Source organism: Trachinotus anak, unplaced genomic scaffold (genome assembly GCF_046630095.1).
Source record: "Trachinotus anak isolate AG129_WGS33_773 ecotype Australia unplaced genomic scaffold, CSIRO_AGI_Tana_v1 ptg000003l, whole genome shotgun sequence".
NCBI lineage: Eukaryota > Metazoa > Chordata > Actinopteri > Carangiformes > Carangidae > Trachinotus > Trachinotus anak.
Window position 1 is genome coordinate 6668157 of NW_027273854.1, and position 15115 is coordinate 6683271.

The window sequence follows — 15115 nt, forward strand, 5'->3', positions numbered from 1 at the left end:
TTATATGAAAATAGGCTGACAAATAGTGACTGTTGTTTTTAGCAACAACAAAGATGCAACAATTTCATAGTACAAGAGTTACATGTTTGTGTAAAGCTGCACAGTTAGTAATTTAAGCCTGGATGTTGAGTGTTGATAATTGTTACTGATTAAGAAAAAAAATGCTTATTTTGCTGGTCAATACAAATTTCCTTACAATATACATATATAATCAGTGACACTTTGTGAATGCATATTTCTGATGTGTATTCTGTGCACTGTCACTGTCTATTTGACTTTCATATACCTATTTATATTTCATAGTGTTTAAAGATGAATTAAGTGCTTTTCAGCTGAAATGAAACAGGAAAAAAAATACAACACTTTTTACACAATATCTCAAGTTGTACAGGTTGTTCATGTGCATTAACACAATGACAATAGCTGAATGGAACCTCACATTCACACTCATTCAGTCCAAGCACCAGGAGCAACGCACATTGATTTCCTCATTGTTGCCTGACTACAGATTTACCACGAGAAGCATTTCATGAAGGGGCTGCCACTCTTATGTGAAACACTCAATACATGCTTATCTGTCAAGGCCTGGATAAATAAAGGAACTCAATCGATTCGGCTGAGCACTTATGCCTGGTGGAGTTAGTTTAACTCCATGGAGAGTCTCAGGTTTGTCTCTTATGGATAAGTGGATTGCAGGACTGAACAAAAAGAACAACAGCAGTAGAACAGCACAATAACAAAAGAGACCAAAACAGAAAATGAAGGATGATTTTTATAAGTTTTTTCCTTTTTCAGAAACAAAGGTTTTACTTTGTTTATCTGTTTGGGAGTATAGCTTTGCATTGGAATTCAAACACAATATGTTTTGGGATTTAGGAACATTATTGAAATACTTTGACCACAGAATATGATGCGACACTGGGAAAGTATCACACATTTTTACGATCGATTCAGTTCATCTTTTGCAGCCACACAGCCAAACATAAACTACCCTTTTCATTTGTTTCAATCTATGTTGGACCTGTTACTGCAGATCACTCCTGTTTACAGCCGTGTTTTCTATCAGAACTTAGGTTTTAACATGCCTCTGGGAGCACTGTCATTTTCTTGAAAACGCCAGGAGACATTCTTGTTAATTAGCAAATGATGTTTCCTACCACCGTAGTGGATCCCTCTGGAAATTAAATCAGCACAATAACCTAATTCAGTCAGACTGAGGGTTAAGCCATGTCCTGGTGTAAATCTTGATCCTACCACAATGACATTAAAAAGAAGCTGCATTATTTTTCAAACATGAAATAATGCTTGTACACCTTTCACATACAATAACAAACAACCAGTCCATAGGGGGAAAATAAGTTCAAATAAATGTGATTTTGAATTTACATACTGAGAAATGCACTGGAGAAAATAATGAAGTGTGCCTCAGTTTTTAAATGAAAGAGTCCTCTGGGAGAGGAGAAGTTCATGGCAGCCCTTGTCCACTGCCACTGCATACATTTATTACATAAAAGCCTCTGTAATGTGTTGCGACAGATTGTTCCGCTTTTTGTGCAAACTTTGTCAAAAGTTGTTAAAAGTGTGTGTTGCCACATTTTAGCAGTCACAGTGACAGTGACAGACTGGTCTTTGATTAACAGCCTGTAGACCATAAATTTATAAATTCTGTTGTAGCCGTTAAAAAAGAAGTCGTGGTAATGACTTATTATTATTAATTTTTTTATCACTCTCGTCATTCATAATGTGATTTCTCCTTCAAAATAAAGCAATGAATGAATAAATAAAGCTAATTTGACATGAGAGTTGAGTTATCAGGTTAACTTAAAAAAGTCCTGTCAGACACACTGTGCAGTAAATTCTGGCAGAACTGTTCTCCGTGCCCAGTGATGATCCCATCAGCACTATACCACACATACACACACAATCTACACTAAGACTGCAACCCTCGTCTGCACCACCACATCCAGTAACAGGCTAATGGAACAGCTGACTCTGCAGGGTTGGAAACAAACCTGCTCAGAGGCTCAGGGGAGATTTATCAGCAAGCAAAAGACTTCACTTTATGAACTCCGTTCATCTCATCTTCTCATCTTCATCTCTGCTACCACAGCTACCAACAAGGATTCAATTTTAGGAGTAAAACTATGCCATATGTAAGTTTTACACACCTTATTAAATCACTTAATTTAAGTCCCGACTGCAGAATCAGTTTGATTTTGTCATCAAAATGCAAAACTGTTTAGATGCATTCACAAACAAACACATATTTCATTGATGCATACACACTCAAGGAAAAGCTATGCCAAGTGTCGTCCATGACTACAGTGAAAATAGGAGCCCAGTGAGAAGCGTCAAATGACAAGCTGTCGAAATTTCTTAGTCCCTGACTTGAGGAACTAGATTGTGACAGGCTGTGGTTCTGGCCACAGAGATTACTTGTAAGCTGCTGCTTATCAAAAAACAAGTAATAACTTTCAGACTAAATTTGAGTCATTATCTGGGATAATGGGGGACGTTTCAGCTTCTTACTGGCACCTTAACTGCTGCTGTGGAGTTACATGATAAAGCAGCAGCGTCAGGTGCACCTGTGATATGTTACATTTTATGTCGATGTATTTCACTGTTCTGGAGCTGAGGTTCAGTTTCCACACATTCATGATTCAGTTATTTGGAAAAGGATTTCAGAGTTGACTGGAGGAGTATCGTTTTTCTCTGGCAGCGAGTTTTTAAAAGAAAGAAAAGTGGAGTAGGTGGAGTGGAGGTCTAATATCTGTGTTTGAAAGATTTCTGCTTTTCATGCACTCTACCACTTGTAACTAGCAACGTAATGAACAAATACTCTAATCTGCAGACACAGCGTAATACTGGTGTATCCTTCCTCACAATCACAAAACTAAACTCTACGGGGAACTATGTTCGTTTTGAAAGGAGGGGAAGACATCACTCATCATAATTTCCACTGTACTGCAGTCAAGCTAGATGGTTAATAGGGGAGAAATTCCCTTCGCATAAATAGACATCAGCAGGGATAGAAAAGACTCTCAATGCTCCAAATGAATCCATTCCACAAGCCACTGCAGAGTAACAAAGCCCAAATCATTGTGGCACTACAAAAGCAAGCGAAGCAGCTTGGAGCAAAATCTGAGAGTTTCTGAAAGGAGGCACACAGAGATTAGGAATGTGGAGCTCCTCAGAGAGATGACTCCACAGCAGACAAAGACACTGGGAAGTCACGTTATTTTGGGATAGGGACTGTTTTCCTGGGCTAAAAGTCTGTGATACGCCGATTACCCTCACAGGATCATCTCTGCAAAAGTCTCACTTTTGTAAAGTTTGCAACAATTTGGGATGATATATTTTTAACATACAGAATATGATGCAATTCAGTTTCCACCACCAATCTGTGGTCATCGTATCCCTTCAAACTGAAGTTCTGGTTTATCTACAACGATGACACTGATGCCTCTCTAACAGAGATCACATATTAGACGTCTACAGGGAAGTTCAAGGACAGTGTGGAGAAAAACACAGCTGCCTAGAAGGAAGGAATCCTTAACAGAGGCCATCTCTGTTTGTATTTATTTGGATGTTTTTCTGCTTTTGGTGTCAAATTGCAAACACCATTTTCAAGTTTCAATTACTGTCACTCTAAACCACATTATGCATCTACATCCTGCCTGCCCCATCTCAACAGTGCTGCTTTTTTCTTGGCTTTTATAAAACACATGAATAGGGTTGAGCTGTAGCAACTGAGCTACTGCCTCACATTAAGGTCAAATGTGGCACTACAAGCTGGATCATTTGAAAGAAAAACAGTTTTTCCAACCACAAGATATTTCATTTCTTTTCATACCTTTTTTCAAAATCTGTTTTAAATCAGTGCTACTGATGACAGGTACTTGAAGTAAAGTTTTGCTTTAAAAGACCTTATCGCTTCTGAGAACTATCTTTGATTACCTGAGTCATTTCAATCAGTCCTAAGAGCAAAGGACAAGCTTTCATGCCTTGACTGTTTAAGATGATAAGGCCACTGTCCTCCTTAGTAGGTACGCTGCCTTAGTGTCTCAAATCCTTATTAAACAGCTCAGTGAAGCAGCAACTTTGCCAGGTGGGTCATGAGTCTACAGTGACTCATTTATTTCCCAGATCTCTTCTCGAGTGTGGCTTTAGGTTCCACTATCAGACGTGATTAACATTTCAATTAAACTGAATGTACATCTCATTGCTAACATTGTAACACTAGTCTCCATCAGTGAGTCCCTCGGAGGCTACTTGCCAGAAATTGCACAAGAGGAGTTACAGCTTCAGCGAGTGGGAATCTCACAAAGACGGAAGATGAGTGTAAATCTAATGATTCCATAAACTGCTGCACAGGGAGCATCGCTAAGTGGTACTCAGCGGCGGCTTGAGGCTTGAAAGTGGAAAATAACTCAGATGAGTCAGATACTGGAAACAGACGTAGTGAAGAGCAAAGTTCTTACTTTGACAGTTAATCAAGAAATGTCATGCAAAAACTTCGCGGTGGCAGAGAGCGAGGTGATGAAATGTAAAATCAGTTTCGGTTTAATAAAGCTCTGTGACTTTCAACTACTTGGTCGGGAACCTTTTGGGTCACGAGAAAATTACACTGGATCCCAGATTATTCTGGAAATCCCAGTGACTTCAAAAATGATAAAGGCAACAGTCGCTGGCAAACTTTTAATTTTATCAGTATCAGTAGAACTAAGCTGAAAGAGACTCCCAGATGGACTAAAAATCTAAATATAACACATTATTTTGATTCCTCTTTTCATTCTCTTGTCATTCACTGTCATGGCTGATAATCTTCCTGCCACTTTGAGCTTGGAGACTGGCTGCACCTTTTCATCTCAATTTTTTCTTTCACATCCATTGGGTAAGAGGCCTCTCACCTTTGCTTTGCTGGCCTCTCAAAGACCCTCTGAAGACTGAGCTTAGTCACAAAGTCACATCATACACTGACCAGTAGACCCAGGCCTTTTATTTGTATAAGGACTCATAAAAGGCATTTATAAAACCTGACTAACACAAAAAAGACGCCCCTATACTATTCATTTAGTTGTAGGAGGGCAACAAAACTGTGACGATTACAGCCCAAATGAAATGAGACAGATTGAAGCAGCCTCATATCTCTCCACAGGAACATTAACAGTCGACAGTATCCAAATGGCAGAAGCGGGACCCACGTCTTCATCCAAAATGAGCTCTTCTGCAGTGAAACTACTGATGGACTAGTTAATTAATAATTGATTTATCCATTGCTGGTAGCAGATTCTAATAGGGGAATGACCTGATCTGAAGAAAAGGAAATCTGACAAAAGAATGTGTTGTTAGTAAACTTATGAGGCCTTCCTAACAATGGGATCATCCTCCTTCAGCTTTCAAATGCTTTTATCACATTTGTTCACTAAGAACCCTCAAACTGTCTTTGTTTGAGGGGCTGTAGCGGATATTTTGTCATGTAGATCTATGGGGAAAAAATCTGTTGCTTTGTTCAGCTGCTGAGACTCAGCTATGGCACATACAATGGCCTCTGGTGTAGTTTGTGAAGTCTGAAGTAAGTTCATCACCAAACAAGGACTCTGTCTTTACAATAAAACCTTGTCAAATTGATATCTGTGTGCTACAATCCCTGTCTAAGAAAAGGAACTATTAAAATATTCCCCACATCCCACAGGCACAGTGTTATTTTTTATTTTTGACCTACACTTCTATCCACATTTATTCACTCTACTATCATAAATGTGGAACAGGAGCCCTGGGCTACAGGTTCATAACACACAACCATTTTTATCACCTTGCAATGACACACATTTTTTTTTACCTGTTTAGCTATGATGAACTTGAAACAATTGGGTCACCATAGAATAAATTGTTTTGAGGAATTGGGGTTGGTTTACATGTAACATAACATGATCTGCAACGAATACTAATGACCTGCACACTCCCGGTGCATTATGTGTGGGATTTACACGTTGCTCTCTGATTTTTTTTCCAAATCTTAAATGTTTCCTCCTCAGACATTAAAGATGACCAATAAGTTTCACTGAGATACAGAGAAAAACCAGTTCATTGCTCAGTGTGGACGGAGTGGACAGGGGACAGAGCTGACCTGGATAAAGTTAGGAAACTGACACTTTGTCCTGAATTTCTCAGATTTATGGATTTTTTTGTGCTGTAATGATGTATGTATGTATTATCATTATTCATATGTGGTATTAAGGGCACACTGTATAACACACAATGTGCAAAATAATATTTTACTGCACTACTTCTGCTCTTTGTCATGCCAATGTCTTTGAGATAGCTAGGACTGCCGTCGTTAAAGGAGGCTCTCCGGTGCTTCTTTTCAAAACCATGTATAAATCCCAGAGAGGGATTTCCGAGCCAAGAGTGAACTAGAAACGCAACGTTGCGAGAACTAAATTCTCAGGTAGCTGCAGAGCAGTAAAGGTGCCACCCAAAGTATCGTACTACTGTAGCTGTGAGTAGAAAGACATTCAAGACATGGAGATGTTTTTCAAGACTGCCTACTCACTGTTTGGGGATTGTAAGAAACAGACTAAAATCATGGCTGCTGTCAAGGACATTCTGTCATCCAGAAAACATGTGACACAGAAATGCGAAAAAATGAATCTCTAGGAACTGCTGATGAAGAATGCTGCCATGTGTTAATGTTTCTTACTCCTGTTTGACAAGACCATTGATCTGGTACATTATTGATGATTTCAAACTTTGCATCATTTTTCCATCATTGACATGTTTCCTTTAGAATGTAATTTACGGACACGAGTACAAAAGAGACCCAGCTAACACATCTTAAGATAAATATTAAGGATTTTTTTGACAGGTGTCACAAAAAAGATTATATCTTGGAACAAGAGATCTTGAGAGATGAGAGATTCTTATGTGAACTGATGTGAAGCATTGATCCAGATGTGTGGCTGAGTTATGGTAAAATTTTGGTGTGATTTATGGAGCTAAGCAACTAAGCTGCAACACCAAGATTTCTACTTTTAAAACAAGCATTCAAAAGTGTCAGCATCATGGCAGACACTTCACTGGCTTTGCCTCAGCTGAGACTGTTGCTATGTATATGTATTTCCTGTTTGGCCCAAATATAAGACAACGTGGATGACACTGCCACCAAAAATCACTCTTTCACCTGAACACACAGAGGAAAGTGAAATCCTCACCCTTTAAAATGGCATTCAGATGAAGTGCAAGGCATCTCAAATGAATGTCTTGAGTTTCATACACAGCCCTTTTTTTGGGTCAAGCTATAAGTGTGGGTCTGCATTTTCTCACATAAGAAAAAAAATAAACCATTGACTGCGTCCTTCAGTTATAAAGGTTTGTCATGCTTAGGCCATGTGACACAGATAAATGAATGAATAAATGATTGAGAGAGCTAAAAGGGGTTATGGAGTTTCTGAGTTTCTCCTGGGATTCATCAGCTGCTTTTCTTTCTGCCTCTGAATGGGATCCAGGTCTCCTCCATGATTCAAAGCCTGCCAGCTAATTCAGACAGACTTTGGTGTGTTTGAGTTCGTGAAAAGTCTCTCACCATTCTTCTTCCAGGCCTTGGAGGCTGACATTCTCTGGCTGTGTTCAAGGTTATTCTGCAAAAGTTTAATCAGTGTTAGTGAAACTGCTGTGTACACTTTCACAGGAGGATAGAGAAAAAGTGAGTTTCAAATGAGGTATTTTTAAGTTAACTGAGGAAAATGAATTTCTTTAACAGCTTGCTACAGTCAGTATTACACAGTAACCACTGACCCTCGTTATTGAAAACCTGAACTCTGAAATGCTAACTGATTTACTAGAAGAGTTTGATCTTTATTCAGCCAATGTATACGACACAGGGCCTTCATCAGGGTGTTTTACAGAAAAAAACAGCCCATATACATGCTTTCAAGCTAAATCTTTGTTGTTTAGCCATATAGAACTAGGCACATAAAAGGGAATGTTGCCATGCAAACTCAAAAATTGGAGAATCGAAGTACACAACAAAATGTTACACAAAAAAATAAAGGCAAAAACTACAAAGCTTTCTCTTAATAAATGACTATAAAAACCGCTAACGTTCTCATTCATTGCTCTGGGATGCAAGCTTCTAATGTTAAGAAACAGATTAAACTGATTTCTTTCTTAAGAAAAGCTAATGTTCTGTATATCTTTTTTTTTTTTTCTTATTGTGGCACATAATCCACATACACTAAGCCTTTTGAAGCTCAGGCTGTTTAGAGGTTAGCAAAATGTTTAAACACAATACTATGTATTTCAGAAGTATTCATTAAAATTATTATACTGTATTTTGCTGTCTCAGTGGTACATGTCAGAAGCAATGATCTGCTCTTGTCACAAGGATCACAACCAATTAAGAAACAGTGGGTGAGTTCCGCCACCTCCCAGATGTCGAGACAAAGCCAATGGATTCTCTCTCTCTTCTTAGAGAGCAGCAAGTTGACTGTGAGCTCGGAGTGTTATTAATAGCCACTGCGGGGTGTTGAGGGTCTTTGGCTGTCAAAGGGCTGAGTTGGCACTGTGGTTCAGAGCAGCACTGAACCACAATCACCCCGATGGGTGAAAGGCCACTGAACAGCCCTGTTTTAAAGCTGTCTTCCTCAAGATAGACATGTTTCTCTTTGTTGAGTTTTAAATTATAGTTTGTACAGTCCAACAATCTGCCAGCTGATGGCAGTGTTGACTGAGCCCATTGGCATTCAGTATTAACTAAAGCTGTTGTCTGCATGACAACATATTCAGATTTAACCTGTTGAAATTACCTTTCTTAACTTGGATCTGAATTGTTCCCGCCTTCAGCCTGTGTAGGGACAAAGAAAAGAATTTAGTTCAATTAAGCCTCTCCACTTAGTAATAGCAGAGAATAAGAAAAGAGCTCCATCCTCCAGCATTTTCCCTTTCTTAGTGAGATGTGTGGGCCCTGTTAAAGCAACAGAACAGGGAAAAGAAAGTGCCCCCTCCGTCTTTTCCTGTCTCCTGCAGCTATATGCACCACTATCCACCATGTTATGTGCAACAGATGAGACCAACATTATGCATATCCAGAGTCCTACTGCACCAGCACAGGAGGAGTAATCTGTTGCTTAATGGGCTGTCAATTATAAAGCTGTTTCATTAACAGGTTGAGTTTACTGCATTCAGCTGCCGGCTTTAATGTACTTATCTGAGACTCACTTAGGGTTATACTGTGGCATTTGCTTTATAAAAATAAAGTAGGAAATACCTCAGTAGATCTTTTTAGCACTGGTTTATCATACAGTGTTTTCTGGCTGACAAAATAACGTTGTATGGTATCAAAGGTGAATCGGCTCTGACCGTGAACAGTGTACAAATACCTGGACAGCAGCCTAAACAAAAACACAAAACAAACACAAAGGGTACTAACGTCCAAGTCATAATCCTACTTTTAAGGTTGAGCTTTATTAATGTTTCATGATCAAGTCTGTTTTCTGTGTCTTTAATCTGTGCAAGACTTTGACATCTAATATATTTACAACGAAAAAAGGAAGTTCACTGAATTATCTACACTTAAAAAAACCTGAAGAATACTAAACCTGCTTGATTTCTGAGAGTGATGTTGATAGACAGCAATTTAAACATGTCTCTCAACACGAGAGGCACTAAGTGACTGAAACAGGCCTAACAGAGCAGCAGATGAATTGCTCTGGGGGGCCATTATGTACAGATTACGTTTTAATGGATCCTAAAGGTTTGTACTGGGCCTCCTTGGCATTACATGTCAAGAATTCTCTGACATTTACTTGCAGAGCGGTAGAGTGAAAAAGGCAGTATGATGGGTTTCAGCACTGATCAGCGCGCATCCATCCAATTTAGATTGACATCATGCCTTTCAGGCCTGTTCACCACTGCTGAGGAAGCACAAAATGTATCCAGAACTATTTGAGGAAATTATCCTTCCAGAATCATGGCACAGTCCAGTCAAACATTTCCAGCCACAGCAGCAGGCTCCTGCCACTTACTATTAAGACTCCTCTCCTCCACTCAGGAAGCCCACTGCAGCTGACAAACCTAGAAACCTTTGTGTCTGGTTGAGTACTGGGGAATGAGCCAATTAGAGGTGTTTGTCAGGGGGACAACAATCATGAAACAACTCAGTGTGGCACGCGTTCAGTATGGAAGATTTTTGACAGAAATAGCAGTGAAAACTGCAGCGTCTTCATGTTAGTAAAATAATTTGTTCTTCATTGTATGACATGATAAAAGCAAAGCTTCCTTTCATTGTTGAAACAGTACAACCTATAAGCATTAACCAAAGACATCAAGAAACCGACTATGAGAACTACACCTCTATCTATATCTAAAAAAATCACTCCGCTCATACTACTAACAACTATTTAATGCCTTATGTTTTCTTTGGAAGCTTAATAGAGACCCATTTCAGACAAAAGACAAATCAAGCTGTTGGGCCTAAATATGACAGGAGACCAGCAGTGCTCTCTACTGGCAAGAGAGATAAAAATTCAAATTCATTAAACTACTTGTTCTCCTCAGTCTTCAGATGATTACAGCTTCCTTCAGCATCAGTCAAACTGTCTGACATGATATATTTTCTTCATACGGTTATAAATCCAGTGTTGGCAAGTCAGTCAATGAAATTCATGTGCACACAGTGTTATCTGGATTCGGTTGTCCTTTAGAGCATGACCAGTTCATGGTTGCCTGAAAGAACCAAGATACCAAGAAGAAGAGTAAACACAAAGTTAGTCATTACAATAATCGATTAGGAAATGGACCTCTGGAACTGACCTCTTCCTGCGGATGAAGGAGAAATGACACTTGCATTTTAGTTTTTAAGTCTTTCACATAAAGATGTTGTCACGACACAGACATGTGCATACAACAGATTTTATTTAGTGAGGGCAAGGGGGAAGTGAAATAAAATTCTGTCTCTTATCAAACTGTCTCAAATATTCCTTTGTCAAAAGGTTAATTTTGAGCAAAAAGGAAAAACTTGAAATGCCAGTCAAGGGTGTAGTGCACTGGGTTCAGCTTATCTCTTTTTTTTACTGTGTATCGGTCAAAATCTACAGTAAATGCACTCAGTGACAGGACCCTGACTTTAGTAAACACCAAAGGCCACTTAGATATAATCCCTTAATAGGATGACAATACTGTATGTGTGATATATATATATTAAGAATAAATTAGTTACGTGTACATTTGAGAGATTTTAAGTAATCACTTGGTATCTTACTAAGGCAAGAAAAAGTATATTATCATTTTACAGACTTCATTGTCATTAAAGCATTAGGTTATGAATTTGACATTATCAAAGTCGATGGTAGTTAATTATCATCTAAGAAAACAAAACAGGAAATTCTGATAAGAACACGAAAGCTTACTGGCAACCTGCAGCACAGGTTTAATGGAAATGAATGGGTTAATTGTACTCATTCAGTGCTACTGACTCAAAAAAAAAAAAAAAGGTTTGGGGGCTTGTCAGACTTTCATTTCAGCATACAAACATTTGCACATAGGTTCAGTCATTCTGTATATGCAGCCCAACCACTTTAAATCAAGACCTCTAAGATTTAAGGTAAGCAATATAATTTAGGCCTTTAAACATGAAAGCATTTCAAAATTACCTTAATAAAGACTGAAATTACAACACTTGTTAGGCATTGCATTTTAACAGCATTCTGTATGCTGTAGTGAATTTATGGAGTATTTATATTTTGATGTTATTATTCTATCCACAGCTGGTATGCAAACCATTGTGCTGTTGGTGTTGTGGGTACTGGGAACATCACTGGTGTTGCCAGACCCCGACACAGCTGGAGAGAAGGGGACTGAGGAGCCTATTCCATGCTCTAAGGGCTGCACCTGCCTGCACGATGACTACACCTTGGAGCTCAACATGTATTGCAGTGCTCGTAACTTCACACAAGTCCCGTCGGACATGCCACCATCCACCCACTCTCTCTGGCTGGATGGCAACTTGTTCACCACACTCCCAGCAGTGTCTTTTAAGGATCTTACCAACTTGGACTTTTTGAATCTGCAGAATGGCCAGCTGGTGACACTTGACCCTCAAGTTTTCAAAGGACTTAGGTCGCTAGCACACATTCACCTTGAGCGAAATGCCCTCCGTGCGTTACCAGGTACAGTCTTCCAGAATACACTTAATCTTGCTTCACTCAGTCTGCACAACAATCAGCTCACTCGCATTGAGGAAAGACTGTTTGCAGGACTCTCACACATGTGGCTTCTCAATCTTGGTTGGAACTCAATAGCGGTCTTACCTGAGACAGCTTTCCATGACCTGCAAGGTCTTCGAGAGCTTATCCTTGCAGGGAACAGACTTGCTTACTTGCAGCCACAGCTTTTCCAAAATCTTGTTGAGCTTAAAGAGTTGGATCTAACTGGAAATTACCTCAAGGTTATCAAAGCTAATGTGTTTGTTAAACTCACTAAACTGCAAAAGCTGTACCTGGCCCAGAATCACATTGTGACAGTGGTACCCAGAGCCTTTGCAGGCATGAAGTCGCTCAGATGGTTGGATCTCACAAACAACAGACTGACTTCTCTGCATGACGACACTTTCTATGGCCTGCTCAGTCTTCATGTGCTGCGTCTCTCCAACAACTCCATCACTGGAATTAGGCCCAGGACTTTCCGTGATCTGCAGTACTTAGAGGAACTACGCCTCAGTTACAACAAGATCCGAGCACTGGGGGAAAGGATCTTTGAAGGGCTTTGTCATCTGGAGGTCTTAGAGCTAGACCACAACCAAGTGCAGGAGGCACAAGTGGGCAGTTTTGCAGGCCTCGCTCATGTGGCTGTCATCAACCTATCTGGAAGCTGCTTTCACAGTCTGCCAGACCAAGTATTCAAAGGTCTGCCAAAGCTTCACAGCCTTCATCTGGACAGAGGCTGCCTAACAAGGATCACAACTCAAGCTTTCACTGGACTCTCTGGTCTACGGAGGCTTTTCTTGCAGCACAACAACATCTCTGTGGTAGAACGCCAGAGCTTTGTAGATCTGGTTGGCTTATCAGGACTGGACTTGAGTTTCAACAAGTTGGAGGTTCTCACAACCCACACATTCTCTGGCCTCAAGAATTTGGAGTACTTGCTGTTGTCCAACAATGAATGTCGACAGTTTTTGCAAAATGGTACAAAGCAGGTACTTCCAAGGCTGCGCTTTCTGGACCTGAGAGCTAATGCCTTGACAAACCTGGTCCCTGATTTCCCAGATAATATGGAAAAACTTTTGCTGTCTGGGAACCGTTGGAAATGTGACTGCAGCTCCCTCCCACTAAGAAACTACAGCTTGAGGAGTCCGTTGGTGATACCTCGGCGAGTGGAGACCCACGCCGAGGGCGAAGAGCCTGACACAACCATCACCCTATACAACAACATTACATGCACCAGCCCACCACGTCTAGCTGGTCAGGACCTACGGGATATTGAAAATGAATTTTTCCAAGGCTGCTAAGCAGAACCAGTATACAGTCATGTTTAGAGGATTTGTTGGTACACAGCACAGAATATTACAAAACTGTTACAAAACCTGTAATATTTTCAACAATATAAATTCACTCAGTTTTTCATTTCAAGAAAATGGATTGCTGATGTGTGACTCAGATTCTTATTTCACATCAATAGTATTGACTGTTTCCATCTGTAGCCTGTATACTTTTTTTTAAAAATTTGCTTCAGATTTGAGGGTAGCAAATAATTTTCTTAAATGAGAAGACCAACCAACCACTATTTCTTTTTCTTCAGCTTTATGGAGTCATATTAAATGTAATGTTTAATTGTGGGAGAATGTGATGACTGTTGATAAATTGTCACCTCTGTGCAGAAAGGGGAAAATCTGATGGAACCAATCCACAACAAATGCTTTGAAATGATTCAGTTTATACTGACATTAGAGAATAAGTCGGACTGTAAAGAGCTGAGTTTGACCACTGTGAGGGTTGCTTGATATGTCAGCTCTCTAAAAAATTTGGATAAATCCAAATGTGATGCATTTTACAGTATCTTTAGAATACCTTAAAGTTTGTACCACCTTAACCTCCATTCATGCCCTTGAACATAGAAAATATCAAATTTACATAACGATATGATAGCACTTTTGTTGATGTGGTCATTGCAGTAAAAATGGACATGACAAGTCTGCAAAGGCTGAAAAACAATGCAACATGGTCTTTAATCTGAAATGGAAACACAGGTGACTTTCTGGGAGCCCCATAAACACTTACGCAAAACTGAGAGCAACAAACTGAAATGTAATTTAACTAAATTTTAAGTTTAAGTCACTGAGCTGTAACTCACACTTTATTTAATTATTTATGTGACTGGGCTGGATGGTTACTGGTAGAAGAAAAATATATACACAGCTCAGACACTAAAATGTCCTCAAGTATGTTGTAGATGTGTGTATTATTTAGTGTAGTTAAACTCCATGTTTGTCACTTTAAATAGATGCACTATTGGGAAATTGCCTTTAAAGTGCAATAAATGCGTTAAAAAACTGTGTGCCCTGGCTTTCTTAAAATTGTTTCATGTACCTACAAAATAGGTTTACATAAGCCACAGTAAAGTTGTCAGTTTATTGGGTACACCTTGCTAAAACTAACACAGTCAACAGCCCTGCAAAAAAAATCCTCCCTTCCTGAAGATTTGGGTTTTGTTGAAACTGTGTTTAAGGGATGTTGAATCAAGTGTGGCATTTTGAAGGCTGCAGTCTGTGGTGCTGTTGATCTCTACTGCATTATACAAAGCGGGTTAACCTAACCTTAACCCTAGTTTATTCACAATTACCAGTACACTACCAACTGAGTCCATATTGCACCACGTCAACACAGCTCTGTTTCTCCCGTGAATTAGCAACATGGCAAAGTTTCACATTAAAAAAAAGACAAATACAACATCATGAAAACATGTAACGTTACCTTTCTGTCAAAAGGCTGGCTGACGGTTGACACAGCACCTGTAGAAAAATTAGCAACTTTAACCTAACAGCTAACCAGCTTGCTAGCTTGCTGAGTGCACTGTTTACCGGGGAATTCAAGTTGCATTTCAACGAGTCTGAATGCAAACA

At 39.5% G+C, this 15115-nt stretch overlaps 2 protein-coding genes across 6 annotated transcripts in view; one reads left to right on the forward strand and one right to left on the reverse strand.

Annotated features, from left to right (window-relative positions):
- Nucleotides 1-15115, reverse strand: part of mrtfbb (myocardin related transcription factor Bb) — a 76213-nt gene that overhangs the window by 60904 nt on the left and 194 nt on the right. For 3 of the 5 annotated variants that reach the window (XM_071470297.1, XM_071470287.1, XM_071470329.1), the window contains exons 2-4: nt 14967-15004; nt 8808-8845; nt 7586-7640 (exon numbers count right to left, since the gene is read on the reverse strand). The gene's annotated coding sequence lies outside the window, so the exon portion shown is untranslated. The remainder of the gene's footprint in view (nt 1-7585; nt 7641-8807; nt 8846-14966; nt 15005-15115) is intronic. The other 2 variants (XM_071470312.1, XM_071470305.1) reach the window with 1 other exon arrangement.
- On the forward strand, nt 11481-14942 carry igfals (insulin-like growth factor binding protein, acid labile subunit). The gene is made up of 2 exons (XM_071470368.1): nt 11481-11602; nt 11766-14942. Exon 2 carries the CDS (start codon nt 11771-11773, stop codon nt 13502-13504), a length of 1734 nt encoding a protein of 577 aa, XP_071326469.1. The 5' UTR covers nt 11481-11602; nt 11766-11770; the 3' UTR covers nt 13505-14942.